Source organism: Pyrus communis, chromosome 12, assembly GCF_041283825.1.
Source record: "Pyrus communis isolate YQ-2024b chromosome 12, ASM4128382v1, whole genome shotgun sequence".
Lineage (NCBI taxonomy): Eukaryota > Viridiplantae > Streptophyta > Magnoliopsida > Rosales > Rosaceae > Pyrus > Pyrus communis.
In genome coordinates, this window is record NC_142576.1 from 17,421,168 (window position 1) to 17,437,047 (window position 15,880).

Consider the following 15,880-nt stretch of genomic DNA (forward strand, 5'->3'; position numbering starts at 1 on the left):
TCTTTCTTTTTTCCAATTGCACAGTAAAATGACGAAAACAGGCATGGGGTACGTGTTGCTTTTCTACATTTGTGCGTTGTCATTGCCTCTTTACGACAACGTTCCTCCTCTTTCTATCAAACTCATTGAACTAAAATCCACTACCTAGCTTCTCCTCCAGTTCCCAAACCACAGCTACCACCATTACCACCACTTCACATAATCTAATAACGCCGCATCACACCTGGAATCTCCCTGTACCACCGAATGCCACTATGTTTCGCAAGTTCTTCTTGACTGAAGGTAAGCGAATTAAGTATTCTGGATTATATTAGTGTTGAAATAGGTTTGTTTACAATAACTTTTGGAATTATTGAATTTGTAGGCTTGGTTTGGTATTCTGATTATTTTGGCATTAGAGTCTAGATTGGAATTTGATTTTCATTCACAAATTTTTTATAATCCCCAACAAGAAATTTAGGAATGTGAATTAGTTTTTTTTTTGGGGGGTTCATTCGGCTTACTTTTTTTATGACTCTCTCTTTCTCTCAGATATCTGCTTTTTCTTCTGTCTTTGCATATTTTGTTTTTATGTTAATTTTGCAAAGTTCCCAACAATTGTGTGTGAGTGTGTCTTTTTTTATTTATTTAATTTTTTTATTAAATTGTATTTTGTTGTGAAGTAGTTGGGGGAAGTGGAAAATGAATTGTATAGATTGCAAAGTTCCCACAATTATGTGGAAATTGGAATTTGATTTAGAAATTTTTGATAAAGTTCACAACAAGAAATTTAGGAACGTGTATTAAGTTTTATTTTGGGTCTTTTTTTTTTTCCCCAATTTTTGGGTTTTCGTTTGGGTTATTCTTTGAACATTCTCCTTTTCCTTTACGCTTGGTTTCATATATGACGTTGCATGCAAATAAATAACCTTGAAGAAAGCCCGCAAGCCACTAAAATGGCAACTAGCATATCTGCTTATTTCTATGTTTCAAAATATGGGTTTTAGATATTTTTCTTTGTTTTTGTTAATTTTGGAATTTGGCTCCTAAATTTTTTTGAAGTTTTGAATTTTTTTTTGTTATTTAGGATTCAAGATTGGATTCTCCCAATTTCTGGGCAAAAGAAAATAGGGAGAGAACACCAGTATTGGTGACAATGTACCTGAAAAAGTTCAACTTAAATGCATTGCTGTTTCATTTTCAAATATAGTTAGGAGACTTTATCCTAAAAATGGTTACAAAATTTAGAAAGATCAAAACATCATAATGTATTTGCTGCTAATACGAATTTGGTGCTTTCTTAAATTGTAACATCACACATCGCCTAGGGGAGTGAATCCTTTATGCCTTATATGTATATTCTCATCCCTACCTAGCACGAGGCCTTTTGGGAGCTCACTGGCTTCGGGTTTCGTAGGAACTCCGAAGTTAAGCGAGAAGGGGACTAGAGCAATCCCATGATGGGTGAACCACTGGGAAATTGCTCGTGAGTTCCCAGAAACAAAACTAGTCGGGGCCCAAAGCGGACAATATCGTGCTACGGTGGTGGAGCGGGCCCGGTAAGTGGTCCCCCCCCAGGCTGGGATGTGACAATTTGGTATCAGAGCTAAATCAAAATTGTAAACATGGTTGCAAGCAACTGAAATAGAGAAAATGGTCTGCTGCAACCATGCTAATGGTGAGACGAACAAGATATTGTCCGCTCCACCACCATAGCATGATATTGTCCGCTTTGGGCTGAGATGTGACATAAATTGCATGCCAAAGTTATATTTTAGTATACATGAGACGAAATGCTTATCTCAATTGATGCTTAATGTTCCACATAGTCTCTCAAATTTCTATAAAATTGAGTAGTTGTAAATGTGTTGAATATATTTATCATCTTAATAATTCCACTGATAAAGCATAATACTTTTTTCAGATTAAATCCATATTTAAAGCGAGCCAAAAACATGATTACATTTATTTGTGTTGATATGAATAGCCCATGAATTTTTATTTTGTATTAAATTACAAATAACTAAAAAAAAAAAAATTATACATACGTGTTTACACTTCTATTCTATCACATGTATATTGGCTTCGAAATTTGTAGCGCAATGAAGATAGATCCATTTCGAAGTTTGTTACCTTTTCAATCTAACAAGTAGATCAAAGTTCGTGTGTGCAGGATTTGGATACCAAAAGTTATAGGAAAGGATTATAAGTTTGGTGGTGTTCAATGTATATTGGTTGATGAAATAGTAAGCAAATATTTTTTTTCTTTAGTTATAATAATACCATATTCTATGAATTTGTCAGTAATATTAACCTAAATTCTACTGAAAAGGTATATGTATTTTAGTTATTTGCAAACTTACAAATGACCTTCTTGAAGAATGAAAGAAATTAGATTTCTACTTTGAATGGTTATTAATTAAGACCTAAGCAATAAAACACCATTGAAATAACATGTCCATGCGAACAAACCTAGAGTGAATGGATTGTAATCAATCCATTGCTACATGTGATTATATAACATGCTATAAAAATAATGACGACTTATGTTGAATGAGTATATATTACTTGAGAAACGAGTTCCTCAAGAAATAAGTGCATATTATTTTACTGAACAAGATTAGTTGTAGAAATGAGTTCAAGGTCATTTGCATGCTATATACCTCATATCTATAATCATAGACTGAGTAGATTTTCTTTAACATAACCATGCATAATTCTTCTAATAATTTGAAAATAGTTACTCAACATAAGACTTATGGTAAGAAAATATTATATTATAGATTTTGAGCATATTAACAAATGGTATTTATGTTGCTAATGACATTTATTCTTAGGTTTAATCGATGTAGCTTTAGTTCAGAATAAATGTATACTGTTGTGATTCAATGGTGATTATATCATTGCTATAGAGTTGCTTAATTTATTGAAAAGCACTTCCAAACAAGCCCATCGTTTGTGTTATTATTTTTTGTCTGCATGACTTTGAAACTTAAGTAGGCTATAATCAAGCTTTTTTTTAGCATAAGGTTTGCCGAATACTTCACTGCACCTTACCTGCAAATTAAAGCACTAAGAAAATTTAGGACAGTCCATTAATCATAAATTGTATGATATAACAACTACCCAAAATTTCATTTGAAGCTACAAACTAGCCAAACAAATTTTTTTCTTTTAAACTTAAGCAAGCTACAATCAAGTTTGGCAAAGTCTACCAGGTTGATCTGAATCATTTAAAAGACGAGTAGAATGACCTAAATTTGTGTGCTTTTATCGTTCATGTTTATTAATTTTTGTTAAAGGTCAAATAGATTAGCTTATTAAAACCCATGAGATAATATTTGTCCTTATTGCCAATAAATTTGCTTATCAAAACATGTGTGACATCCCACATCGCCCAGGGGAGTGATCCTTATATGTATATTCCCATCTCTACCTAGCACGAGGCCTTTTGGGAGCTCACTAGCTTCAGGTTCCATGGGAGCTCCGAAGTTAAGCGAGTAGCGCGCGAGAGCACTCCCAGGATGGGTGACCCATCGGGAAGTTCTCGTGTGAGTTCCTAAAAACAAAACCATGAGGGCGTGGTTGGGGCCCAAAGCGGACAATATCGTGCTATGGTGGTGGAGCAGGCCCGGGAAGTGGTTCCCCCGGTTTGGGATGTGACACATGTACATTGATTTAGTCTACCATAATAGCATTTGTATTACACTTGGACAATAGTTTATAGAATCTAGCCTTCAGAAACACAAATCACGTTTGTATATGCATTGGACAGTAATGCATTAAATTTGTAAAAGTATGCAAATTATTCTTCAAAATTTGTGATTGTACAATGCTTTAATTTTTTACTTCAATTGGTCAATGCTAAATGAAAAAAGCTATCACCATCCTTTTTTGTAATTTTGATCTTAACTTGAATAAAAAAAACATATGCAGCTTTGTTGGGCCGACTCATTCTGTGAAAATGTTGCCAACATCAAATGGGATCAAAGCAATTAAAAGCTATCGAAAAATTGTATGTTCAAGACTTAAATATTCTAGATCCAGATTTGTACAAGGTAAACAAATTCTTCCCAAAGTTAGAGAATTTTGAAAGTAAAGTACTTCTCACATGAAATAAAAAGAAATCTAGTAAGGATAAAAATTATATGATGCTTTAGATTTATGGATTAATAGGGTGTACAAATCTCAGTACAACTGGGATTATAAAAGCTAGAAAAGTTTACAAACCACATGCTTAATGTCAAGCCATTAGTAACCATTAAAAGAAAAAGATAAAAAAAAAAATACGAACACTTTAGGTTCAACTTTTTGCAAGCAATGCATGATATATTGATACATTTAAGACCTTTCATTTACCTCTAGTTATGCCAAATGTATTGCATAGATATTATGCTAGTTATTACAACCTGCCATTCATAGGTTTTGAACTTAGAAAGTAAAGAGCGTAAAATTAGAAGAAAAAAAAAAATCTGAGCTTTGATTTCTCTATTCTGCAACATGAATAATATGCATAAATATTGTTTCACAAAACATATATTTCAAGAATCGAGTAATGATTTTGATATATTATGTCATAACCATTTGTCTCACATCAGTCATAAAAAAATATTATTGATATGTTAATCACTATCTCTACACATACTTCAGAATACTTCAGTCTTATATAGCCATTACAGTCGGATGGTGGTACAACGCATGCTCATGTTGCTACAAACAACTAAGAAAGAAAGAAAATAATGAATTGGTAATTTGTCTAAACACAATGTCCAAACTCCCCTCCTCTAGTAAGACAGATACTTATGACTACTTTCATGTTATTTTTCTGTACACTTTATACTCAAATATTTTTGTCATATATTTAGGTTTAAAGTTTAGACCTTGAAGACACCAGCAATGAGACCAGTGCCATCATCATTGGTTAATAAGCAGAACAATTGTTGAAAATTCATGCTATGACTTAATTGTCGAAAAAAGGTTTACTAATCAACAAGAATTACCAGATGCAATTCTCCAAAATAGACGTAGATAAAAAATTTCAACTTCAATCCAGAACCTTGAAAAATGGTTTCAACAGAAATGATCTTATGATCCAAGCAATATTTGATGACAAGGTACAAGATATTCAATCAACCTCCAAAGCTTCTTATAAAATAGTGGTAGAATTTCAGGAGGAAGATACAGCTGCTCAAAATTTTTCATCGACTCCACCACTTTTTTGAAAAAAAAGTTAAAGTATGTCTCTCCCACCGCTTCATCCATCATTGTCACAACATCATATGCTGAAAGTTCAGCTTGGAAGGCTCTTTTCAGCTCCAAGACAAGAAAAAAAAAATCAAAAAAGGTAAGAACTTCCACAATAACTCAATAAGTATCTCATTCGCATCTATATTTTCACATTACCAAACATCTACTAATACCTTAATCTCTTTTTTTATTTATATGGATCTAAAGGAAACTAAAACTTTTGAAGAAACTGATGAACAAAATATTTCACACATTAAAAAATTTTCCCATCAAATCTCGAAAAAAAAAAAAAACAAAGCTTAATACGTTACATCTATTAATTATTAATACATATATTTTCAGAATTCAAATTTTATCATATTTCTTATACAAAAATATAATCTCAATCTACAGGAAAAAGAAGTACAAGGATGAATGAATCACTTTGTAGCAATACATAACAATTAGAAAATTTTGTGATGAGCTCAGAAACAGGAAAGTTACATGAAAAATAGGGCAATGCGGGCAATTTTTGGAATTGTATATAGTTGGGACTTGGAAGTTTGTCCTTATTTGTTGCAGAAATCTACCTATTTTGTTGTACATGGACTTTTAACGTAGAGTTAGTAAAATGTGGGTGAAACCGAACGACTAATTGATGTGGAAAACTTTTGAAAGTTTATATAACTGGGACTTTGAATTCTCCCCTTTAAATTTTACATATGCTCTTGATGTAAAGTAAATGTAAATAAAGGACTTATTTTACCATGTGAGTTTTGAATTATTTAAAGATGGATGTGTTGGTTGGTTGTTTTATGGTTATGAATTAGATGTACAATGAAATATGTATTTGTGAATGCGATTGAGTTCTGCTAGCTTTTGAGTATCATCTCATTGCTAGGTGCTCTTATCCAAATTTTTTTTGTTTTTTTTGGAAATTATTCATAGTTGTAGTGAATTAAGGTTTAAATGCTAGTTAAGGTACCAGAAGCTTATCCAAAGTTGTTGAGAGGGAAATTGTTATTGATTTTGGTCTATCTTCAAATATCTCTCTATTTTCAAGTCAATCATGTTTATTTTGAAAAATCTGTTCGGAGTGATTATATATCTAAGCAGTGAATTATTTGGGATTGTTCATGGAGCATGAGAACGTCAGTGTTGGGTTATCTGAGAGATAAATGTATGGCACACGTGATTTAAGTATTTTATTTTTACTTGTTTGTACACTTGTAAGGTTTCCAAATAATTTGTATCAAATTTTGTTCATTTTTGTTTTTATTTTATTTTTATTTGTCCACTGGTGGCTAGATTATTTTTTTCACTCACCTCAGGTCTGGAACCTAACAATGCTGCTGCGAGAGGGGTCGCAAAGATGGTTAGGGTTATAGGAGACTAGGCGGGGGGGCCTTAATGGAGACCTTTGGACAAAAAGGAAATTTACAAGGGAAGGAAAAGATTTTGGAGAATCTTCCATTGCCATGCCAACCCGTAGATAGATCGGCCGACTATGTCTAGTAAATTTTACATGAAGAATTGAGAATGCAAAGAATAAGGAAAGTAGGTATTTTACATGAACCACTTTGGTTTGGTTGGACGAATTTCATATGTTTAAAGACTATGAGCCGAACCGATTTAAATCGATTCGGTTTGTTCAAATCAATTTGATTAAAAACCAAATTTTTTGAATTGGTTCAAATCAGTTTGATCAATTTGATCGATTTGTTGGTTTTTGTTACTACCCTAAACTCTGATTATACTCGTTCCCCTTGCATCGAAGTTGAAATCCATGTCCTTGAAGATAATACTGTGTTTGCATGGGGGAAATAAACTTGGAATTTTGACAAAAGTCAGAATTTATAAATTGTCATGCATAAATTCCTTTGTTTGGATTGATAAACATAGAAATTTAGAATTTATGCATGGAAAAAAAAAACTTGAAATTTGGGACCTTCACTCTTTGTTTGGATAATGAAATTTAAGATTACTAAGGAATTTAAAATGACGAAAATTGAAATGACGGACTTCTATTTTCTAGAATTTCTGAATTTTCTTGTTAACCGAGAAGAACAATGGAATTTGAATATGGAATGTGCTATTTTTAAACTCTCACTCATAGAAATTGGGAAATGACACCTATTTACATGGAATTTAAACTTGAAAATTGAACGTCCCAAATTCTAGAGTGGTTCGAATGAGATCACAAACCTAAAATGGGGTCCCGAATCCCAAACCAAAAATTTTCGGTATGGGAATTTGAAGACCAATCCCGAACCCAAATTTCGGTATTCCTAATTTTTGGGATTCTCGATCGAGATGCATCGGGATTGGATTTTGGGTTGAAACTTGAGATTTTTTGGGTTGTGGGCCAAAATTTGGACTTTTGGCATGAAAATTTGTTGTCCAATTTCATATCAATTGAAATTTAGGTTTTTTTACCTCATACCAATTTGAAGTTTCATACCAATTAAAATATCAATTCATTCATATCAAGTCAAATTGATGTTCCAAAGTTTCAAACAACTTAATTTTATACTTCTATTTCTAATATAGTCTACTATCAAACTACTTAAATTCAACATTCAACATGCTATATGCAACCAAAATAAATAAATAAATATATATATATATGGTTCAGTTCAGGATTCCTGAACCATTGAATATGTAATCCCGATTCTCGTATCGAAAGGTTTGGGATCGGTTCGGTATGGATCCCAAAAATTTCAATATGGGATCGGGAATTTTTTGGTTTTGTTTAGGATTTTCAGAAAAATTTTCCAGCTCTACCAAATTCGAAGTTTTTTATTTTATTTTATTTTTTTCTTTTTCCACGCGGAAATTCTAAGTTTCTATGTTTATCAATCCAAACAAGAGAATTGATACAGTCAATTTATAAATTTTGACTTTTGTCAAAATTTCAAGTTTATTTCCCTCTTCCAAACATAGTATCAATTCCCAAGTTTAAATTCCATGTAAATAGGTATCATTTTCCAATTTCTATGAGTGAGAGTTTAAAAATAACAAATTCCATATTCAAATTGCATTGTTCTTATGGGTTAACTAAATAAGAAAATTCATAAATTTGAGAAAATAAAAATCCGTCATTTTAAATTCCTTGGTAACCTTAAATTTCTTCATCTATTTATTTACAACGCCAATTGGGCGGAAAAATTTAAGGGACCAAATGGAAAAGAAAAACCACACTGGGACGAATAAAAGTTCAAGGACCAAAATGAAATAAATCTCAAAATTGTAGGGTGAAAATCATGAAATTAACCCAAAATTATAAGTATACTATTCCCCAACCCTCCCCCTTCAACCCGCCACCTCGCTTATGCAGCCTCAGTAGGCCTAACAATTCCTGACACGACCCGATAACCCGACACGACACGACACGAAATTAACAAGTGTTTAGGTCGACACAATAACGAATCGGGTCGTTATTGAGTAACCCGATAAGCACCTGTTAAGATAACGGGTTGGTTCGGGTATACATGTGGGTAACACGATACACAATAAGCAGAATATTAATTTAATAATTTTATAACCCTACAAAAATACTATAATAATTATATATATTAATTTAACAATTTTTACCCCTAAAAACTATAATAAATAAATATATATATATATATTAAATTAACTATAATAATTATAATAATCATAATAATTATAATAATTATATATACTATAATAATGATACCCCAAAAATATTAACTATAATAATTATATATATATATATATATATATTAAATTTTAAATTAAATTTTATACCCCTAAAAACTATAATAATTAATATGCATCATGCCGCCCTTTGAAGAAAAAGGGAGGGAAAATGAAAATTATAAGAAAAGCTGAAAGGGAAACAAAAAAGAGAGAGAAAGATGGGACCTAGTGATATTTTCAATTTTGCTTGCTAATAGTAGGGTGAGTTTTTCCACCGTGGTCTCTCATGTGTGCACTTGTTATTGTTAGGATAAGATCCGACAGCTGTGTTCCTGACATGCGTACGTCATTTACTTCTCTCTCTCCTTTTTTTCCTGAGAAATTTTTCATTATAACGAAAACACAAATAGTACACCATGTGTTTTAATAAAAGTGGTGAGAATTTTTATTTTTTTAAGTTATTAACTTTTTATCACACATATCTCACTATTTTTATAATGACACTTAATGTACTACTCCGTGTACCGGTCAATTATACGTACAAAATAAATAGATTTAAATCTACTTAATAAATATATATATATATATATATATACACACACCATTGAACTTGATGGGATACGCAGTCTACGAAACTAATTTCAATGATCCAACCGTCAAACATGTTTGTATATACTTCGAGATCACATACGCCAAAAATTGAAAAAACCAAACATTCTAAGATCAAGTAACGGCACAAAAATTTTCGACGATTATAAAAAAAAAAATTTCACGATTTAACGGTTATTTGAACTCTGATTTTGATGATTTTTTACATGTACACTCCTTGACCCTATTTGAATACAATGATTGAATTCGATCTTCAATTTAAAATATTTACATTAGTGGATACCACAAAATCTTATGTTATACTTAATGAAAGTATAAATAAACTCTTAAGTGTTAGTGAATCTATTGTTTTGATGGGATACGCATTCTACGAAACTAGTTTCAATGATCTAACCGTCAACCATGTTTGTATATACTTCGAAATCGCATACACCAAAAATTGCAAAAAACAAACATTCTGAAATCAAGTAACGGAACAAAACTTTTCGATGGTTATAAAAAGAAAAATCACGATTTAACAGTTATTTTAACTCTGATTTTGATGATTTATTACAGCTACACTCCTTGACCCTATATGAATACAATGAATGAACTCGATCTTCAATTTAACATATTTACACTAGTGGATACCACAAAATCTTATGTTATACTTAATGAAAGTATAAACAAACTCTTAAGTGTTAGTGAATCAATTGTTTTGATGGGATACACATTCTATGAAACTAGTTTCAACGATCAAGCTGTTAAATATGTTTGTATATACTTTAAGATCTCATATGCCAAAATTTGAAAAAAAAAAAAAATTCAGAGATCAAGTAACGGGACAAAACTTTTCAACGGTTATCAATGAAAAATCATAATTTAACGGTTATTTTAACTCCGATTTTGATGATTTTTTACAGCTACACTCCTTGACCTTATATGAATATATTGAATCAACTCGATCTTCAATTTAAAATATTTACACTAGTAGATACCACAAAATCTTATGTTATACATAATGAAAGTATGAATAAACTCTTAAGTGTTAGTGAATATATTATTTTGATGAGATACGTATTCTATGAAACTAATTTCAACGATCCAACCGTCAAACATATTTGTATATACTTCGAGATCACATACGCCAAAAATTGCAAAAAACAAATATTCTGAGATCAAGTAAAGGGAGAAAACTTTTCGACGGTTATCAACGAAAAATCACGATTTAGCGGTTATTTTTACTCCGATTTTGATGATTTTTTACAGTTACACTCCTTGACCCTATGTGAATACAATGAATGAACTCGATCTTCAATTTAAAATATTTACACTAATGGATATTATAAAATCTTATGTTATACTTAATGAAAGTATGAATAAACTTTAAGTATTAGTGAATCTATCGTTTTGATGGGATATGCATTCTACGAAATTAATTTCAATGATCCAACCATCAAACATGTTTGTATATACTTCGAGATTGAATACGCCAAAAATTGCAAAAAAAAAACATTCAGAGATCAAGTAACGGGAGAAAAGTTTTCGACGGTTATCATTGAAAAATCATGATTTAACGGTTATTTTTACTCCGATTTTGATGATTTTTTACAACCACACTCCTTGACCCTATGTGAATACAATGAATGAACTCGATCTTCAATTTAAAATATTTATACTAGTGGATACTACAAAATCTTATGTTATACTTAATAAAAGTCTGAATAAACTCTTAAGTGTTAGTGAATCTATCGTTTTGATGGAATATGCATCATACAAAATTAATTTCAATGATCCAACCGTCAAAATTGTTTGTATATGCTTCGAGATCGCATACACTAAAAATCACAAAAAACAAATATTTAGAGATCAAGAAAAGGGACAAAACTTTTCGACGATTATCAATGAAAAATCACGATTTAACGATTATTTTAATTCCGATTTTGATGATTTTTTACAGCTACACTCCTTGACCCTATACGAATACATTGAATCAACTCGATCTTCAGTTTAAAATATTTACACTAGTGGATACCACAAAATCTTATGTTATACTTAATGAAAATATGAATAAACTCTTAAGTGTTAGTGAATCTATTATTTTGATGGGATACGCATTCTACGAAACTAATTTCAACGATCCAACCGTCAAACATGTTTATATATACTTCGAGATCGTATACGCCAAAAATTGCAAAAAACAAACATTCTGAGATCAAGTAATGAGACAAAACTTTTCGACGGTTATCAACGAAAAATCACGATTTAATGGTTATTTTAACTCCGATTTTGATGATTTTTTACAGCTACACTCCTTGACCCTATATGAATACAATGAATGAATTCGATTTTCAATTAAAAAATATTTACCCTAGTGGATACCACAAAATCTTATGTTATATTTAATAAAAGTATAAATAAACTCTAAATGTTAGCGAATCTATCGTTTTAATTGAATACGCATTCTACGAAAATAATTTCAACGATTCAACCATCAATTTTGTTTATATATGCTTCAAGATCACATACGCCAAAAATCGCAAAAAACAAACATTCAGAGATCAAGTAACGAGACAAAACTTTTCAACGGTTATCAACAAAAAATCACGATTTAACGGTTATTTTAACTCTGATTTTGATGATTTTTTTACAGGTACACTCCTTGACCCTATATGAATACAATGAATGAATTCGATCTTCAATTTAAAATATTTACACTAGTGAATTCCACAAAATCTTATGTCATGATGATCGATGAAAATTGAGGATTTTGTAAAATGAATAATATACAAGTTTTGAGTTCCATTGGTAAGGTTTAAACTTTTGAGAAAGGCTTCACAACCTTGAAAACAAAAACTCTTTCATTTTGTATATCCTTGCACATTTAATATTTTGTAATAGACTAGTTGTGTATGGATGTTTGTTTATTAGACTCTTATTTTCAAGTGTAGATGTAGTACTTAAACGACAAATGTGTTTTAATATTTTGAAGTAATATTTATGTGACAATGTGTGGTATGTGAAAATTTAAGAAAAAAAAATATTTTTCTTAACGGGTGATAGTGACGTGACACGATCCGTTAAAATAACAGGTGGTACACAGATACCGTTTGAGAGACTAGCCTCAGTCGCTGTCTCCTTCCTGTTACAATGGCGCCACCCCCACTCGCGCGGATTGAAGAGAAAAGCCAAGAAGCAGCAAATTCAACAGCAAGACGCAGAGCTCGAGCGCTTCGATTCGCTCCCATGGAACCCCTCTCTCCCCAACGACGACAACGCCTTCGGCAACAACGAGCTCGAAGGAGGTTCGTCGTGCCATCTCTCTATCCTATTGCATTGGTTGACTAATGATAACGACTGTTCAACAAAATTGCGTTTTGTTTTTCTGTTTGGTTACTGGGAAAATTTGGAAAAGAAAATAGGGGAAAGTTGATTTCTGGGGTTTATGGGTTTTATGTTTGCTGTTGTTATATGAATGAATGCAGGTTTCCTAATGCTTGAGGAGATTGATGAGGCCGCATATGGGTTTGAAATTCCTGAACCACAAGTAGCAAATAGGAATAGCAAGGAAGACAGTAAGCAAAGGGAAAAGTCCAAGAAGCGGAAGCGCAGCAGCGGAGTTGATGGGGGTGCTGGTGATGGGGTTGAGGCTGATGGCGAAAAGATTTTGGGCAAGGCTGATAGCGAGCTAAATAAAAAGAAGAAAAAGAAACAGAAAAAGAAAAAGAAGCCGGACCAAGCTCAGAGAATTGAGAATGTTGATGGAAATGGTGACAATGAGGTTGAAGATAGAAGCAAGGATGAGGATGTGAATTCTAAGAAGAAGAGGAAGAAGAAGACGTTGACGAAGAAGAAGAACAAGGCCAAGAAGACCCTGGAAAATGTGGAGAGTACAGTTGGTTAGTCTTGTATTTTTTTACTTTTAGAAAATTTAGTGCTGTTCTTTATTTTATTTGTTTATGTTTTGTTTTCTGCATTGGTGCTGGGCTGTTTGTTAGACATTTTGGCACTGCGCATGCCAGTGACAAACTTGATCGAATTCATATGATTTTAGAGCGTTGTCCTTGTTAACTTATCAGGCTATAAATTGATCTGTAGTACTAGTTTCATTAGGTTTGGATCAAAATTGTTTGTGTTACTTATGTTGGGAAGGAGAGAGTGAAATGAAAAGGTAAAGAAGAAACGGGGAAGAGTAATTACAACTAAAACTAAACAAGAATTTGAAGTTGGTTTTGGTTTTTTATTTATAGACTGTCAGATGTGTTGTTTCTCCTATCCCCCTCATCTTTGCCACTTTCTTCCCTTATCCATAATCTAAATAACAAAGAATTATGAAATGTGCCCATAACATGTTGATGGATTGGTGATAATCTCAATTCAATGTTATTGTCAAACATCACTTCGTGCATATTTAATAACTGCATTAATGATTATGGAATTAGGAAATTTTTTCAGACTTTGAACTGCACTTTCATTATCTTTTCTTTGATAAGAGGTGTACTTTCAATTGATTGATTTTCCAGGCGAATGACACGGAAATTTATTCGTTCTGTATAAAATTTGATGTTTCTTACAAAAACTAAACCTACATAGTAGTGTGTGTAATTTCTTACTTTCTGGTCTTGGTTAGTCTGGTCGGGTGGTGCACCACCATAGGTCGATCACTTTTTCCTTCCAATCTTATCACACAAATAAAATATTCACACGTTTAGTTCAGTTTTTTATCTTATTGTATATTTTCTTGAAGCACACATAATTCTGACAATGCTTGTTGGACGTGTTACATTAAGATACTCATGCCACCTTCTGCATTGATGTATGTGATTCTAGATGATGATAGCAAAGGAAAACAAGAAATTGACGGAGAGATTTTCGATGAAGATGAGTATGATGCATGGCATGAGTTGAGACTCCATCATCTGATCATGAAATCAATATATAGGCTTGGGTTCAAGAACCCAACGCCAATACAAAAAGCTTGTATTCCTGCTGCTGCTCATCAAGGGAAGGTTGGTTAAGGTTATTGTGTAAGATCTTTGGTAGGCAATGATCATTTCTTGTTTGGTACTCATTAAATTGATTTATATGACAGGACGTTGTTGGTGCTGCTGAAACAGGGTCTGGAAAGACACTTGCTTTTGGTTTGCCCATTTTGCAACGCTTATTGGATGAAAAAGAAAAGGCTTTAAGGATGTTTGATGAAAAGGGGGAGGAAACAGAGAAGTTTGCTCCAAAAGGTCTTTTATGGGCCCTTATCATTACTCCCACAAGGGAACTTGCACTTCAGGTAACAAAATTGCTTGCCGGTTGATTCTGTTCATGTAATTTTTCCACAAAACAACAGTTTTCTTTTCTGGAAACTCTTTTTTTTAAGCCTTTGGTTTCTATAATAAATGAAAGTTCATTCCTACTGGAATGAATGATTCCATCCCCATATCATCCATCAGGAGTCCCACATGTATGGCCTACATTGACTCCATATGTTTTTTTATTTCCTTACTTGAAGTTAACACTGAAGGCATGTTTGTTTACTTCTTACTTTTATAATAAATGAAAAGGAATGGATATATGATAAACAACCTGTCCCACCTACCCTGACCCACCTACTTCTTCATTCCCTTGGTTGTTAGTAAGCACATGGATACTACTGATACCATTCCTTGTAAGTAATCATGCCCTAAATGAGCAAGAATGAGAAGGATTCCCATTCCATGCAAACAAAACAAGACATGAGTGTAGGAACTACAAACGTTTTTATATCGAGTACCTGAAGTTCCCCGAAGTTGTATGTCTGAACTAAAAGTCCCACGATATAGAAGAAAACGATATTGTAAGTTCTATGTGCTACATGTGCTAGGCGGAAGAAGCATACATAGTGGCTAAGTAAATTTGAAGAGAAGCCAATGCAATTGGAAGACCCTTGATAATAGCCAAACAAGAAACCTGCATTTCTAACGCACACATGTTTAAGCCCAACTTGTGAGCCTAAAAATGTGAAAGAGATATATCTCCTTAATAGTGTTAGAATTGATAACATCACCCCTTAAATCTGTTATTCCCTTTGTCTTAATTTTGCACCTCCATAACATAGGAATTGAGGATTTTTTCATTAGGAATAAAATCTTCATGCAACCAAAGGAGAAGGGCATTATTGTGTTATGAGGATTAAGGTTTTTAGATGCCGTTTTACTATGTAATATAACTGGAGAACTAATAAATACACTAAGCAGTAACCTCATAGAATTTCGGTAGCTCTCTGTCCTCATGTCATTTTTAATGACTAGAGCTTATAAGTTTACCCTGTGAGCTTTCCAAGAGGGACTCTTCTGTACGGTAGAGCCTATAATATTTCCTGACTAATCCATATTGCTTTGGAAAAACTTTTTTGTATTGCTTAATGCAACAGTGGGAACATGTAGTAGTA

The 15,880-nt window shown here is 32.5% G+C and overlaps 1 protein-coding gene across 1 annotated transcript in view; it reads left to right on the forward strand.

Moving 5' to 3' along the window:
* Positions 1-254: 254 nt before the first annotated feature.
* The window catches only part of LOC137744454 (DEAD-box ATP-dependent RNA helicase 13-like), a 42,249-nt gene continuing 26,623 nt past the window's right edge, over positions 255-15,880 (forward strand). The window contains exons 1-5 of the mRNA XM_088680931.1: positions 255-282; positions 12,549-12,761; positions 12,942-13,355; positions 14,287-14,465; positions 14,549-14,743. Coding sequence (XP_088537057.1) covers positions 255-282; positions 12,549-12,761; positions 12,942-13,355; positions 14,287-14,465; positions 14,549-14,743 — 1,029 coding nt within the window. The remainder of the gene's footprint in view (positions 283-12,548; positions 12,762-12,941; positions 13,356-14,286; positions 14,466-14,548; positions 14,744-15,880) is intronic.